Source organism: Rattus norvegicus, chromosome 13 (assembly GCF_036323735.1).
Source record: "Rattus norvegicus strain BN/NHsdMcwi chromosome 13, GRCr8, whole genome shotgun sequence".
NCBI lineage: Eukaryota > Metazoa > Chordata > Mammalia > Rodentia > Muridae > Rattus > Rattus norvegicus.
Genome location: NC_086031.1, coordinates 32,123,311 through 32,139,713, shown reverse-complemented (window position 1 = coordinate 32,139,713; position 16,403 = coordinate 32,123,311). Strand labels below are relative to the sequence as shown.

General features: G+C 45.6%; 1 protein-coding gene across 40 annotated transcripts in view; it reads right to left on the bottom strand.

The window, feature by feature from the left end:
- Clasp1 (cytoplasmic linker associated protein 1) overlaps positions 1–16,403 on the bottom strand; it is a 221,593-nt gene that overhangs the window by 128,241 nt on the left and 76,949 nt on the right. For all 40 annotated transcript variants that reach the window (XM_063272238.1, XM_063272254.1, XM_063272256.1 and 37 more), the window contains exons 5-8: positions 16,085–16,176; positions 13,989–14,064; positions 9,615–9,712; positions 4,000–4,067 (exon numbers count right to left, since the gene is read on the bottom strand). In XM_063272238.1, coding sequence (XP_063128308.1) covers positions 4,000–4,067; positions 9,615–9,712; positions 13,989–14,064; positions 16,085–16,176 — 334 coding nt within the window. The remainder of the gene's footprint in view (positions 1–3,999; positions 4,068–9,614; positions 9,713–13,988; positions 14,065–16,084; positions 16,177–16,403) is intronic.

The window sequence follows — 16,403 nt, the reverse complement described above, 5'->3', positions numbered from 1 at the left end:
AACTGGTATAAACAGCAAGGTGTTGGGTGTCCAAGTCAGACCCTGTAAGTTACCACTGGGCATCTAAATCTACTGCAGCAAGGGCAGTTAAGCAGTCCCCCAGCTTCTCTGAAAAACAAAAGTGAAGCATTTGGCCCCGCATTACATGCCTGTCTACCATTCTGTCAAGTGACTTCGAACCTTTAGAAACAGAGGCTGGAAGGTTAACAAATAACATCCTTCACTCTGAATTCGTGACATCTCGATGTTTTAGCAGAGAAAGATAAATGACGTCATGAGTACACTGAGTCCATGATGCTCCCTACAACACTACAAAGGCCCCTGGGTGGGAAAGGGAGCCTCTCCCCCTGCTATTACTAAAGAGATTAAAAATCCCATAGAAATAAAAATGGTACTTTTGAGGAAAATTTCAATGCATATTCTAATAATTTCAAATAGTTTTTTTTTTAAATCACAAGTGTGAATTTCTATTCATACAGTATTCGTTTTGTTATAGGTCAGCTGGCCAGCCAATCATGGTGGGTACCAGTTCCATCTAGGCACAGTGCTAAGAGTCCTGAACATCATCTCACTGCTCTGCAAATCTCCACAGGGGGTTTTATTCCTCAGATAAGCAAACAGCAAGCAGGCACTGCCAGGAATTTGCTTGCTTGCCCCAGGTTGCAAAACTAAAGAATGATAAAAGAAGACACACAGAAAGGGTATCTACCTATTTCAGTTATCTGCTAGCTGCTCCTAACACTGGCTACACTTCTGACTGGGAAGCATGCGCACTCACACTCTGGTCACTATTCACTGAGCAACACTCATCACATCTTAACACTGGCCACGTGCTGAACAATTTCAACTAAGAATCTGAATGACACAGATCACTGAAAAGACACTATTGTAGAGTCAGCTGAGGTAAGGCCAAGACTGGGCATGATGGTACATGCCTTTGACCCCAGCACTTGGGGAGCAGAGGTAGGAGTTCTGTGAGTTCAAAGCCAACCTGGTCTACATATCAAGTTCCAGGACAGTGCTACACATTGACACTCTGGAGAGAGAGAGAGAGAGAGAGAGAGAGAGAGAGAGAGAGAGAGAGAGAGAGAGAGATTGATTTAGAAACTTAGTATGGATAGAACATACCTATTGGCTAAACACTAAGTTTCCAGGTTTTATGAATGTGTGTTGCTTGGAAGTAATAAAATATCACAAACTAAACAAGCAGGATGAGTGAACACTTTTTGATATTTAAAAAAAAACCTGAACTGCATACTTTTCAAGTATACATGCACACTGTCACACAAGTATACCCATATAAGCATGCAAACACACACATACACACACACAAAAGTGAAGTTTTAGATAGTGAATTTAATGTATTTTTAAACATAAGATAACGCCCAAGAAAATGAAGTCCAAAAGCTGTTTGTAATTAAAAAGAAACAAAGAAGAACTATTTCAATTTAGTAAGAGTATTTTTAAAGGGCTGATTTTGTTTTTGTTTTGCTTTTTTGGGGTGTGTGTGTACATGCAAGACACAGAGAGAAATAGACAGACGGGGGAGGGAGGGAGAAGCAGGCAGACAGAGAGATAGAACCTAAGGTGTAAAGTGGTGCAGATAAAGAGGCGAGTGGTGCTGTCTCCTGCAATCGTGTTTGTACACTACACTCATGCAGTGCCTCCAGGAGCCAGAAGAGGTCATCAGATCCCCTGGAACAGGAGTCAAATACTTGTGAGCTGCCATATGGGTTCAAGGAATGGAATCTGGTCCCTCAGGCAAAACGGCAACGCTTTTTACCCTTAGCCCTCTCCCCAGCCTCCAATAAAGCTTTCCTGGTTTTGTTGTTGTTTTTTTTTTTTTTTAACTCACAATCAACAACTAATACTGTGTCAGTGTGAAAGAGTGAAGATGGGAGGCAAAGCTGTCTAACCCTGCTTTAAACCAGCCCACACAGTAAGCCAAGGCAAGAGGGGACAACACTATGTAGACCAGGCTCATCTTGAACTCAGAGGCCTGCCTCTGCCTCCTTAATGCAGGGATTAAAGCAGTGTGCTACACTACACTGAGCGCAGCCCTAGCAATTCTAAAACAGCTAATGGGCTGAGGACAGCAGATTGGTCAGCAGAGTATCTGTGATTCAGTTGTGAGGACCTGAGTTCAAATCTCCAGAAACCACATAAAAGCCAGACAGCATAACCTCCTGAAAGCTTCATGGGCTAAGTAGCCCAGCGTGAGTAGAGGAAAGCAAGAGACCCTAACTCAGAAAATGTAGAAAGTGCAGACCAATGCCTGAGGTAGTGCTCTGACCTATACATCAGCACCGTGGCATGTGTGCCTGAATACACACACACACACACACACACACACACACACACACACACACACACACACACACACTTACATGCACACAGAATACTTTGTTGACAACTTATTCCTGGGTGGCTTTTCATTCTCACAGTAATTGACTTCTGTGTTTTCCTCCTTTGGGGAATCAGAAGTTACCCATTTGTCCTCAATATCATCCCAGAGTGTAGTGTAGGCAAGCCAAGAGGTATAAATGGCAGGCCACAATTCACGGGTCACAGTCCTTACCATATTTGTAGAACACTATGTGTCACATACCTAGCACAGGCCAGGGATTCCCCTGAAGCAATGAGCTACGCTGAGGGAATACAGTCAGAAGCCCAGGGAAGCATACGATCAAGATCCTACCCTCAAAACTACGCAAGCATCTTTAGTGAAACTGCTAAGAACCAAACAGTGGGCCAGAAGTCTCAGGAACCCCTGACTACAGTGTTCTGGGTGGCTTCTGGTATGACAATCAGGATGGGTGCATTATATTGTTAAATCCTTACATGCTATTTGAGCTTGTTTCCAGTACCTGGCTCTGGAAACAAGGCTGTGTCCCAACTTCAGGCCCAAGCACGTTTATGCCAAGTGTCTTCCAAGCCCCCTTTGCTAGGGTTAGGCCAGCCCCACTGACACTCTGACAGCGCAGGAAGAGAACAGCAAAACAGTCTCAAAGTAAAGCACTGCAGCCCTGAAAACAGAAGGTAACCTGTTTCTAAAAGAGGTCACTACTATTTACCCCACGACAGAAGAGTGCCTGCAGTGGGACGCACAACTATGGAGAGAAAGTTCTCTTGGGAACTCTGACTGCCTCAACTTCCTAGTCAGCCTCTGCAGGATGCTGTCAGCACCCGGGTTGATGAGGTCATCGCTATTTGTTGCTATTAGTTCTTTCACTAGGAAGCCTCACACAAGACGACATATTGCTCTGCCTGAGATTCTCTTTGTGAACTGCAGATGCAGATGGCTACCACGCTAATAGGCTCTGGCTGGATGTTCTGAGGACGTGATGTGATATTAACCATTACCTACTATTTATCCTTTTACTTGGCTTGCTGTACATTTAATAAACTCACTCATTTACAATAGAAAATAGAGCTGTGGTACATCACTCTCCAGACCATATGCATCCCAAGAAGAGGGCCATAACGATACCAGGTGAGCAGGGTTTCAGGAAGTACAGGTCTAGGCACAGAGATGCTCCGAAAGGTCTCATTATCGGCTGGCCACTGTGGCAGGAGCAGAGAACTTTCCGAATGACATCAGCATAGGGGTCTAGGCCACATGACCAGTCTGGCCATGGGCGTGAGATGGGTGATTAGCATCACCTCATGTGCATTCTAAGGGGTCAACCCTGGACGCTAAATGAACACAGGTTAAGGACATGGGAGAGGAAGAGGAGCCAAGCACAGGTCCCCCTATTGCCAGGACAGCCCAGGTAACGTATCACTAGGTTTGCTCCAGCAAGTTAGTGGATTGAAAAGAACAGACTATTTCATAGCTTTAACGTCGGTTCTAAAGGAGTAGATAGAAGAAACAACTTTTAAGGCCTCGAAATCTCTACTGAAACCTTACTGAAACATCTAGTATCTGTTTAGAAATACCAAAAGCATTACTGCCAGGAAATTGAAAAATGCAGAAATGGAGCTGGTTTTCCCACTCACCATTTGCAGACTGTATCATATTTCCAGACTTTTGGACTTCATCAAATTTTGTAAAAATGACATTCAACCTGTTTGAAAACAAAAGAAAACAATATATGGAATATCAATCATCACATTTACGATTACCAAACCCTGTTGACTGTCCCTGACACCTCAGTTTTATTTCTGTTGGTGTGATAAAACACCCTAACAAAAGCAATCACAGAGAAACAGTCTATAGCTCACAATTCTAGATTACAGTTCATCACTGTGGAGAAGTCATATTGGCAGGAGTCAACCTGAAGCAGTCAGTCATACCCACAGTCAAGAGGAGAGAGAGAGAAAGGGCGTACACACACTCATATAAAGACCCAAACCAAGGAGAGGTTTTCCCACTCAGTCAACATAACCAAAGAAATCCCCCACGGATTATGTTCACATGGCAAGCCAATGCAGACGGATGCTCCTTGAGATGCTCAGGTGATTCTAAATTGTTTCAAGTTAACAGTTAAAACTGACCATTAGCCCCCGCGACAGACACCACAAAATAACAATGATAAAAAACCCTCTTACCAAGAATACCAACTCCCTCAGTAACTGATAATATCCAACAAGAACTGTCACCTAGAATGGTTCCATCACGGGTTTAAGTACTCAGTCTGAAAGACCACACTTGGGGCTCAAGTGCTAACTTAGTAGGTTGCTGCACAAGCATGATGAGCTGAGTTCAAATCCCCAGTACCAATGTTAAAAACCAGTTTGTGGGCATGCACACACCTATAACCCCAACATTGTAAGGGGTGGGAGACAGAAGGATTGCTGAGTCTGGCTGACCTCCAGCCTAGCTTCAGGGTCAGTGAAAGAGCCTGCCTCAAAGGGAATGAGGTGAGAGTGATAGAGCGGGATACCTGATGTCACATGTGCTCATGCATACACACATGCACACATGCACGCAAACAAACTAAATAAATGGAATGTTTTAAACATTCGCACTTCCCATGCAAGCTACCAGTTACCTTGGATAAAGCTTTCAGAATGCACTACTTTCAGACCACAGGCTTTCCCTGACTTATGCTTACTCTAAATGTTATAAATAACTCCTTCTAAAAACAAATGTTGTGACTGAACATGCTTCAGCTTGAGAAACCTACACAGCTCTTCTTACAACAGATTATCTCACCTTGGCATTGAAATGTAAGCAAAACTGCTGATGGGTCAATCAATACGCCATCCTTGCTGACACCAAGACTAAGTGAAAGTTGGGCAATGTACCCAACAAGTAAAAGAGCAGAGGCTTCCCAGGCAAGACAGCCCGCTCGTTCTCTGCTGTGAGAGAAGGATGCTCTGAAGAACAGCACTCAGCGTTCAATCAGCTAGCAACTCACACACGCATTTTTTCTTAACCAAAATGAAAATTCCCTGGAGGCCGAGATGGAGCTCCGAGTTCTCTCGGTAACAGTGTAGGTCATCCCTGGGAGTCACATCGGGTGAGCTGGCACTCAGTCATGTTTCTTGACTTCTACCTGAACACTAGAAACTTCACATATTCTGCTCTTAGGTGACTCATATACTTGGTCATGCAACAAATACTGGGGTGTCCATTGTATGCTTAGCTCAGAGCTCACTAGATGCTGAATTTGAAGGTTGCTTCCCTCTGGAGCTTAAAGTCTAAGGAACAGGACAGCCAAAAATACAACTAGCAAAACAAAGGGGTAAACCCACTTTTCACTGTGCCCTCGGTAACTTTTTCAAAGCTCCCAGGTCCCAAATATACCTTCAGAATCCTTCCCAAATTTACTCCAGACCACCACTACCCACAGATCAAAATGGAGAATGAAAAAGAAGTCCAATTGGCACCTCAGGGCCAATCATCAGTAAAACTATCACTCACATTCAAATCGGTGGTTACTAAAGATCCAGATGCCTTAATGTCAATTCTTAAGATGTTTCCATCACCTTCCTTTTTAAAGCAACAAAGATCTTAGATGGCTGGGCAAGCCCATAAAGAGGCTCACCGAGCAGGCTGCCAGGGTGTGCCCTGACTTGGGTACCACTTTATTGTGTCACAGCCACACCCTCTGCCATGACAGGTACATGACAGGAAGCTTACAAGTTAAGGCAGAGGTATCCCTTTCATCTGGTTGTCTCTGAAGTTTCTGGAAGAGGATGAGTATTACTTACATTCTTGGAAGAGACCAAGTCACAAACAGCACTTGTGAAAATAGTACTGTAGGCTTCTCCAGGGGGTGAGGTCTGTGTAGTGTGGTCTTTTCTTTTTTTTTTTTCTTCTTTTTTTTTTCGGAGCTGGGGACCGAACCCAGGGCCTTGCACTTGCTAGGCAAGCGCTCTACCACTGAGCTAAATCCCCAACCCCTAGTGTGGTCTTTTCAACCACACCCTATGAACTCAACAACCAGGCAGAAGAACACCCCAAGAAAGGAGCTTCCCTTGAGGAAATGCTTCCATGAGATCCAGCTGTAAGGCATTTTCCCAATTAGTGATCAATGGGGGAGTGTGGTGGGTAGTGCCATCCCTGGGCTGGTGGTCCTGGGATCTACAAGAAAGGCTGAGAAAGCCATGTAAAGCAAGCCAGTGAGCAGCACTCCTCCACGGCTTCTGCATCAGCTCCTGCCTCCAGGTTCCCACTCTGTTTGAGTTCTTTTGGTGATGAACAGCAAAGCAATGTGGAAGTATAAGCCGAATAAATCCCTTTCTCCTAACTTACTGTCTGGTCGTGGTATTTTGCTGAAGCAATCGGAACCCTAAGGCACTTAGTAAGGTGCTACTTCCCTTACATCGCTCTATCCGTTGAAAGTGACACCGCAGAACAGAAATCTACGCTTTGAGGATGTCTGCTATTTATAGGCAGGCAGAATAGCTTCAGTAACTCAGTCAGACTCAAGACCTGCTGCTGTAGGTGCTGGCTGCACATAAAATACAGAACCACAAAAATAAGAGAGCTGAAGGTCTCAACGCCAATACCTTGCAAAGGTGTGGGACACTGCGTGTTCTGAATAGGAATTGCTCCATGGGCTCATATTTGAATACTTGGTCCCCAGTGAACAGAATGCTTGGAACAGATTAGAAGCTGTGTCCTTGGAGGAGGTGTGTCACTGGGGATGGGCTTCCCATCAAACTGTGCAAATGTAGGCTGTCAACTTCAGTGCCATGCCTTCCGTCATGTCTGCTGCCAAGTCCATCCGTCCTCCATCCCTCTACTCCCACGCTACCAAGGTCACAGACTGGAATCCTGGAACCACGAGCCCCAACTAAATGCTTTCTTTTATAAGCTGTCTTACTCACTGAAGTGATTTCAGTAAACCGGCCCCATAAGCTCACAGAGAGTAGCACAGTTAGCAGTTATGGTCTTGCTGGAGGAAGTATGGGGCTTTGAGGTTTCAAGTGCTCAAGCCAGGTCCTTGTCATACTCTCTTCTTGCTGCCTGCTGATCCAAATGTGGAACCCAGATCCTTCTCTTCCATGTCTGCCTTCACACCGCCACGCTCCCCACCATGATGATACTGGACTGAACCTCTGAGCCTGTAAGCCAGCCCCAATTCAATGTTTGCCTTTATAACGGTTGCCATCGTGATGGTGTCTCTTCACAGCAATGGAAATTCTAAGACACTTGTGCTGGCTTGGAACAGCAATAAAAAAGGAACAAGGACAGAAGCTGGTATAAGGATGTGAGCCAGTTCTGTGACAGGCCTGACCATGTTAAGTTTTGGAGGAATGGAGAAGACTGTGGGACTTTGGACTAGGAAAATGATTGAATGCTAGAAGCAGAACTTAATGGGTCAGTCATCCTAGCAGAAGCTTGGAAAATATCAGTACTAAGAGCAATGTGAACTATGGAGGTCCAGCTCAAGACATTTCTGAAAATAATATTAGCTGGAGACAATTCTTGTGATATCTGGCAAAGAGGTGCTTTTTGGCCCTGTCCTAAGAATTGCCTGAGGCTAAACTGAAAAGTTCTGGACTGATTTTGTTAGCAGAGGAGGTTTCAAGATAGCCTAATATTGACTCTGTGTGTAGTTATTAGTGATCACTCTTATATAGATTTACAATTAAAAAGAACAGGTTGGGGGTGGGGGCAAAACATAAGGTTTGAAGAGAAAAACAGCACCAGGAAACTTAATTCTAGAGCCATGATTGGTGCTAAAAGAATAAGGAGATAGAATAAAGGGAGTGACATCCTCAAGTTGAGATCCATCTAGCCTGCCCTGAAACTTGTCAGGGAGAAAGGCCTAAGGAATTACCTGTTCCTTAGGAGCAACAACAAATCAAAGTTTATGCAAATGCAGTTCAGGGACTGGGACAGGATCCATCTCCAGCAGGCGGCAGAACCTCACAGACTTGGCCACATGGCACCAGAGTCACGCAAAGGGGCTGTGGAGGCATCTCGGAGGCTAAGTAAAGCTGCTGAGGCTAGGCCTGTGGTAGTGGATTCCCTGCATGGAATCCTAGAGAGGCTACTGTATGACACTGTGGAAATGAAGCAAATTGCATGCAGACCTCAAGGGCCATGAGATGTCTGCCAAGGAGAGCTGTATACAGAAAGCAGAAACAGCGAGTGAGTGAGAGAGAGAGAGAGAGAGAGAGAGAGAGAGAGAGACAGAAACGTGTTATACAGTCAGACAAGCTGGAAGGGAAGAAGCATCTAAGCCTTTTGATATCAGAAGTAAACCTACAAGACCTAGAGTCTGCCCTCCTGGTTTTCCGTCTTGCTTTGGTTGTCAGTTTTATCACAGCAATCGAAAAAGTAATTAAGACAGCTATAAACGAAGCCAGATGTCTGCATGAGTCATCTGAGGATGGTGGGGTCAGGTAGGTAGGGTGGGGGCCACCGTGAAAGCTAGAGGTCAACCTTGGGCGCCATGCCTCAGGCACTAGCCACTTTGCTTTTTGAAGCAGAGTCTCATTGGCCTAGAGATCTTCAATTCATCTAGGCTGGCTGACAAGATCTACTTGTCTCCAATTCCCCAGTATTAAGACTATACACACACCACCACATCCAACTGTTTAGTGAGTTCTGAGGCTCAAACATAGGTTCTCGGGCTTAAAAGGAACACACTTTCTTATTTTTGAAGGAACAAATTAAAAAGCTTTTCACTGAAGTCCGATGTGGAAAGGACTTACAGCCAGCTTCATACTCATGCATTCTTTCAGTAAAATTACCACATCAAGAATGAAACCTGAAGAGAAGAAGAAGGGATATAGGAAAAGTATCCAAAAACATACATAAAATGAATATTTGATGTTAAACAAGTTATTTTTTAAATTTTAAATTAATTAACTAAAAAATAATTTCTTTTTTTTTTTTTTTTTTTTTTGGTTCTTTTTTTCGGAGCTGGGGACTGAACCCAGGGCCTTGCGCTTCCTAGGCAAGCGCTCTGCCACTGAGCCAAATCCCCAACCCTAAAAATAATTTCTTAAGGGCCAGTGAAAATGACTCCGCAGGTAAAGGCATTCGCTTCTGACACTTGAGTTCAATGCCCAGTGCTAAAATGGAGAGAACCAATTCCTGCGAGTTGTCCTCAAACCTCCAAAAACAATATAGACTTGTATACACAAAGATACAAATAAATACATTTACAATTTTGTTTTAAGCAGAAAATGGTAAAGTGAACACTTACCGGGACTGTGGCAGTCCTTTCTTACTGAGGTCTGCCCTCACACGTTCACCTACATGTCTATAAATCTCCACCAGACTGTTTATTGCTGCATCTCGAACCTAGACATAAAAGAACAAATCTCGCCAGTGCTTCATGCCATTCCCCAACCCTTTCTGATAGAATCGAGCACACTCTCTGCCAACCCAATCGATCACCAGTTCACCAGTCCAACCATGCATACAATCCCTGCACATGACAGACTAAGCAAGGGCACATGTGCATGTTTTCACTCCCATAAAATGACCTCAAATATTGTAAAAAGAAAATCTCCAATTCTTTACACAGGTCCCCAAGTATTCCCCATTCTTTAACATGTGATGGCAAGAAACCAGAGTTTTCAAAATAAAAACCAAGAAACTATGCTATAAGAAGAGCATCAGATATGTGGTAGTTTGAATGAGAATGGCCCCCAGTTGGTTAAACTGCTTTGCAAGGACTGAGGGGTATGGTCTTGTTGGAGGAGTGATGTCACATGGGTGGGCTCTCAAAGCCCACGCCAGCCCCAGTTAGCTCACTCTCTGCCTCATGTTGTGAATCAACACATGAGCTCTCAGCAACTGCTCCAGTGCCTGCCTGCCCGCCTGCCTGCTGCTATGCTCCCTGCTATGATAGTCATGAACTCTAACCTTTTGAACCTGTAATCCCCACAAAAACTCTTTCTTTTATGTTTCCTTGGTTATGGTGTCTTAGTAACTAAGACATTGCATAAGGAGATGATATAAAGCATCAGCTTCATGGCTGAGGAGATTAAGACAAGCAACAAAAAGTGAGCTTGGAGCCTGCTGCAAGGGCCCTATGTTCAAGGAGCTTACAATGCTAAAAAGAAGAAATGTCATACGCAAATGCTACTCTTAACAGAGGGCAGGATATGATCAATGTTGTCTAATACCAAAGATCACAACAGAAAGGTAGGAGCAGGATGCTGAGTAAAGAGCTGGTCCTGTAGGCACGAGGACCCAGGTGACCTCTGGAACCCATGTCAAAAACCCAGGTAGGCACACACTTACAATTCCAGCACTGGGACAAGAGACAGATGGGCCGTGGGACTCAATGGCCATCTAGTGGAGCCTACATACTGAATTCTAGGGCCATGACACCATCTCAAAAGACAAGGTGGACAGTGCCTGCAGAATGTTATCAAAGTTGTCCTCTGGTCTCCACATGCATGCATGCCCCTCCTCATTTGCACCTATATATGCACATGTGCGCACGCACACACACACACACACACACACACACACACACACACACACACACACACACACACTGTAGGGAGGAGGTATGGAGGGCTCATGTCAGTGCTCAGAAGAGTCAGGTGTCAGGATACAAGTATGACTCTGGCCAGACACAAAGGTCCGACTACAGCGCAGTGAAAATGAGGAGTAAGGGACAGGATGGGGGTGTTTTCTTGGAGAAACCTCATTATGGAGTACACATAAATATCGATGTATTGGTGTTAAATTTCTTTACCATAGAAATGGCATGCGGAGCCAGTGAAATGACTCAGCAGGTAAAGTAGCTTGCTACCAACTCTGACAACCTGACTTTGATCCCAGATCCCATGCAGAAAGAAAAACTGCCTCCCTCAAGTTGTCCTTTGACCTCCACCTATGTATTCTTTATACATTCATGCATTTATTTCGAGGAAATACTTTTGGTATTATATGATCTGCTGAACTTTCTGGAGTAAAAATATTATTTCTAAAAGGTTCAGAAAACAAATGCAGGCCTGCAAATATGTAACACCCCAGCAGGTGTAAAACAGACCTGCTCGAGCGCTAACTGGCAGACAGTGCTTGCTTGGCCAATCTTCAGGCTCTTCTGTAAGTTTACAATTTGGTAAACAAAAAGAAAATAATAAATGTTAATACAGACTGGCAGGAAAGCCAGGTAGGAAGAGATGCGGAGGCAACAGGGTTTTAGATTTGGCATGTAGCAATGAGACAAAGTCTGAAGGGGAAATGTCAGGAGCCAGCAGCTGCTCCTGTTCCCATTTGACATTTGACCCAGTGTCACATGACAGGTAATGGTAGTCACGAACTCTCCTGTTCCAGGCAATTGCATTCCTTTCATGCTCAAGCCACCAAAACTCAAACGCTTACTGCCTAACCCTGAGGCAGGGAGGGCAGGACCTCTAAGAGGGAAATGAAGGTTTGGAGCTGGGGCTAGGGAGATGTCGAGGAACCTGTGTACTCTTGCAGAAGGACCTGAGTTCTGTTCCTGACACCCATGTCAGGCAGCTCACAACTGCTATAACTCCAGCATGCAACATCCTTATTTGAATTCCTCAGGGTAGGGTCTCACGAGTACATACACCCACACATACACATTAATAAAAATAAAGGCTAATCTTTTGATAACACTTTGGGCAGCAGCTCAATGACACAACAGTGGACGGCTGAGTGAACCGGCGTGAGGGAAGCAGCTGGCAGCGGACATTCCTAGATGGTGCAGTGTGAGTGCAGGGTGCAGGGTGCTATGAGTGTAGGAGGCTGTTCCAAAGGCAGATATGACTGTGGGGTTCTCAGTGTGTAGTAGAGAATCCACAGCCTATGGATTCTGTCTACCACAGGGACTAATAGCGACCCTCAAGTAACAGCTTCACGTTTCACATGACAGATGACAGAGATAAGTAGAAACATGCAAGTAATAAGGATTTCCTTTTTAAAGGCCTACAGCTCCAACTACTATGGCAGGGTGTGCCGCCGGTAGTCCCCACAGTACAGGTGCCTACAGATTCTGGGTAAAGAGTGGTAATTTAAAGTTCAGTCTGTTAACAGTTTCACATTTTATTTAAAAATATCATTTCACTTGCCTTATATTTATTTATTTTATAATTTGAAATTTTTATGTGTATTAGTGATTTGCCTTCCATATGTGCACTTTGTGTGCACCTGAAACCCTTGGAGGCCAGAAGAGGGCACCAGATCACCAGGACCTAGGGTTATGGAGAATCGTGAGCAGCCATGTGAGTGCTAGGAACTGAACTCAGGTTCTCTAGAGAGTGTAAGTGTCCCTAACTGCTGACCCATCTCACCAGTCCCCGATCTTCATTTCTGAGACTGCACATCCCTACACAGTCCTTGCTGACCTGGAACCTAGTCCGTAGAGAAGCTGGCCTTGACCTCCGAGATCCACCAGTCTGCGTCACAGTGCTGAGACTTCAGGAATGTGCCACCGGCATGGCACCTTTTCTGAATTTACAGAATCTTTACCATAGTTGCTTAGAGCACTTAGATACAATCCCACTTAAAGACATGCTTTTCACATTTAAGTTGCATTGCTGCTACTGAGAACCAGCCCAGGAGTGCCTGCCTTTGGGGAATGAACACTGTTGCTACGTGGATGTATGCGTGTTACCTAACCAGGACTCCCAGGGCCCGGTATGGAAGTACACCCGTACAAATACTGTGAAGACACATCAAGACAGCAAGTCAGTTTGTCACTTATTTAAAACAGCACAGTTAAGGGAGTCTCGAAACCCCATTCCATGTTGCAGGTGGGATTTCTGCAAATGCAATGTGTGCCTCAGGCTGAGGAGACTCCTAGAAAGCTGGGCCCACTCACCTCCAGAGCACTCACACAAAGACTCGGAAAGCACATGCTACGGCCCTCACAGGGAAGCAAGCTCAAGACCCAAGTGTCCCCCAGGGTCAACTGTGCAAGGCCAGGACACGTGTTCACTCCAGGCTTTTTGTTTTGGTCCAGGTAGTCCAAAGTGTGAAATATTCTCCTGAACTGGTACTCACGCTGTCTCTAATATCAAACATGAAATCAACTGAGGCAATGTATCTAGAATGAAGGATTGTGCTAATCATGTGAAGTTTCTCCCACAGCACACAGCGGAGGCTGGTGAGTGAGGTGGGACTTCTAAACCTGAAAATAACGATAGCGAACAAGGCCAAAGGCCTGAGGTGCGAAGTGAAGGTGTCTTCTTGGAAACAGCTGTGGTCACTGTTAGCTCCTTTTGGTTTGTCTTTAGTGTTTAGATTGATTTCATGTATGTGAGTGTTTTGCTCATGCGTCTGACTGTGCACCACAGAGTTGTGGATGGTCGTGAGCCACCATGAGGTACTGGGAACTGGAACTTTTGTCAGAACAAGTGCTCTTAGCCGCCTTCCCAGTTAACTGGTACACTATAAAGCACAGTTCGGTACACAGAATCTCTGTGGAGTGTGCGGAGTGGCCACTCTATTTGCTGTCATACTTTGCAAACGTCAGTGGTTAGCTAAATCCTTTCATCACAATCAGAGGTCCACAGAGAGAAGGGTCTCCCGCCTGCTGACCACACACACCAGAATGCACCCTCACAGGACACAGACTCTTCCCACTCACCTGGCTGTTGGGATCTCCCAGTAGGTTACATATATGTGGCACGATCTTGCTTAGTGTTAGAGTCTGGGCCCCAGAGCTGAAAATGAAAGGCGGGTGTGAGACTGAGGGAAGAAAGAGGCTGATACACAGGCCTGCCCTTCCTCCACCCCCAAGAAATGATTAGCCTTTCCCACCTCTGCTCAGGGTGGCTCCAAAGCTCCTCACAGCCCATCCATCTGTGGTGCTTAGGCCTGGGCTTGACGGGTACACCAGGGCCTGTGCCTTGGCATCAGGCTTACCCTAGCTCTGTTGTGTCAGGCCACACTTCCTGCTCTGCCAAACCCAGTGAACCCAACCAAGCTCCTTCAGGGTCCCCTGTGGAGGGGCCTGCAGACACTCTGTTAGTGCTGCTGACACAACAGTGCCAAGACGGCTGGCAGCAGGGCAGTCGACTCCACACTGCTATACTGGGGCATTAAGCTTGTCACCCTCCTTTGAGGTTTACTTTTATTTATATGCATGTCTGTATGCACACCACAAGGGGATGTCAGGTTCCCTAAGGGGGAATGTATAGACAGCTGATAGCCACCTGATGTGAACCAAACAGGTCCTCTGAAAGAGAAGCGAGCACCTTTAAGCACTAGGCAAGTCTCCAGCCTCTTAGCCACTTTTCTCTGTCCCAAGGCTGATGGCACAGACACCCTTTGTGAATACAGGGTATAAAACAGCACAGGGAACTCTGGAAATTATTTCTTTTAAAGCCTAAAACTGGGGGGATGGGGGGGGAAGGTTGGAGGGATGGCTCAGTGGTTAAGAGCACTGGCTGCCCTTCCAGAGGAGCCAGACCAATGCCCAGCACCCACAGGGCAGCTCACAATCATCTGTGCTCCTGTCCCAGGGATCTAGTGCCCTCTTCTAGACATACATGGCACAGATGTACTTGCAGGCAAAACTCCCAAACAAAACGAACAGACAGACAGACAAGAAAACAAACGCTTGGAAAATGACCCTGCCATTGTACTCGTACTCAAGAGAACTGGAAAGTCACAATTCTGCATTAACCTTAGGCATATCCATAGCAATTTTACTCCTAAAGCCCAAACTTGAAGTCACCCCTATTTTCTTCAATGGATAAATGGCTAAATAATCTGGGCTACAGCTATAGTAAATATTCTACACCACATAGTCAGTCTATATACTACAGCATAAATTCTAAACCAAAGGATTCTACTCAGCACTGAAACGAAATGAGCTATCACCATGAGTGGCACACAGTGTGCCTCTAGGGAGTTTAACTAAGCGGAAATCTAAGGGCAACCCTGAAAAGACTCACAGGTTTGATTCCACTTCAGAATCTACAAGGGCATAGAGTCCAAATGGTTGCTATAGACTATAAAGTGTGCAGACAAAAGGGCAGTGGGTGGGTGTGCCCTTCCCCCTCCACACACACACCCACACATACACCCCTCCCCTCACACACACACATACCCCTCCCCCTACATACACACCCCTCCCCCTACACACACACCCCTCCCCCTACACATGCACACACACCCCTCCCCCTACACACACACACACCCCTCCCCACACACACACGTGCGCGCGCACACACACACACACACACACACACACACACACACACACACACACACCAGCTCTGTGTGCAGCTGTGGCTCTCTGGACAGCACTAGCACTGTCTACAGGGTACAGGCGGAGGAGAAGAGCACTGTCCCACTACATTTCTCCCCAAACACCTGTAGATCCAATTACTTCAGAATAAAGGGTGGTAGTCCTGGTTTTTGTTTTGTTTTGTTTTTATAACTTTAGCCAAGGGGCTAGAAATAATTCAAATTTTAGAGTGCTTCCTTCTCCAGACACATGGTGGCCTGTGCCAGTAATCCCAACTGTTGAGGGGTGGAGGCAGGAGTTCAGGAAATACTCAGTTACAAAAGGAGTCTAAGATAGAAGCGCTGCATGAGACACCATTTTTTACTTAAAGAGGGAGAAAAGGAGGGAGGGAGGGAGAGAGAGAGAGAGACAGAGAGACAGAGACAGAGACAGAGAGCTCGAGAGCGAGCTCTAGTTAAGCAGAATTTGCAGATTTTCCCCAGACTTACGCATTGAGTGTTGCAATAAGGCAGAGGCAGATGCCCTCTCGTGTGCGGAAGTTCTTGTGTTTGAAGCCTCCGAGCATTCTGTCCCACACATACTGCAGGCGACAAGGGACAGGTGAGAGGGTAAGGGATTCTGCAACTCTTCACAGTAAGACAGGAGTCATCAAAATAAAGCTCTTGGCAGGAACCAAACTGGTCCCATCCCCAGGATCCTCATGAGCACACTGACACACGCAGTTAAAGTATGAAAAGCATGTGCACTTAGGTAACACCACTGGATTCTCCCCATAGCCCTGAGGAGGTATAACCACCCCATTTTATG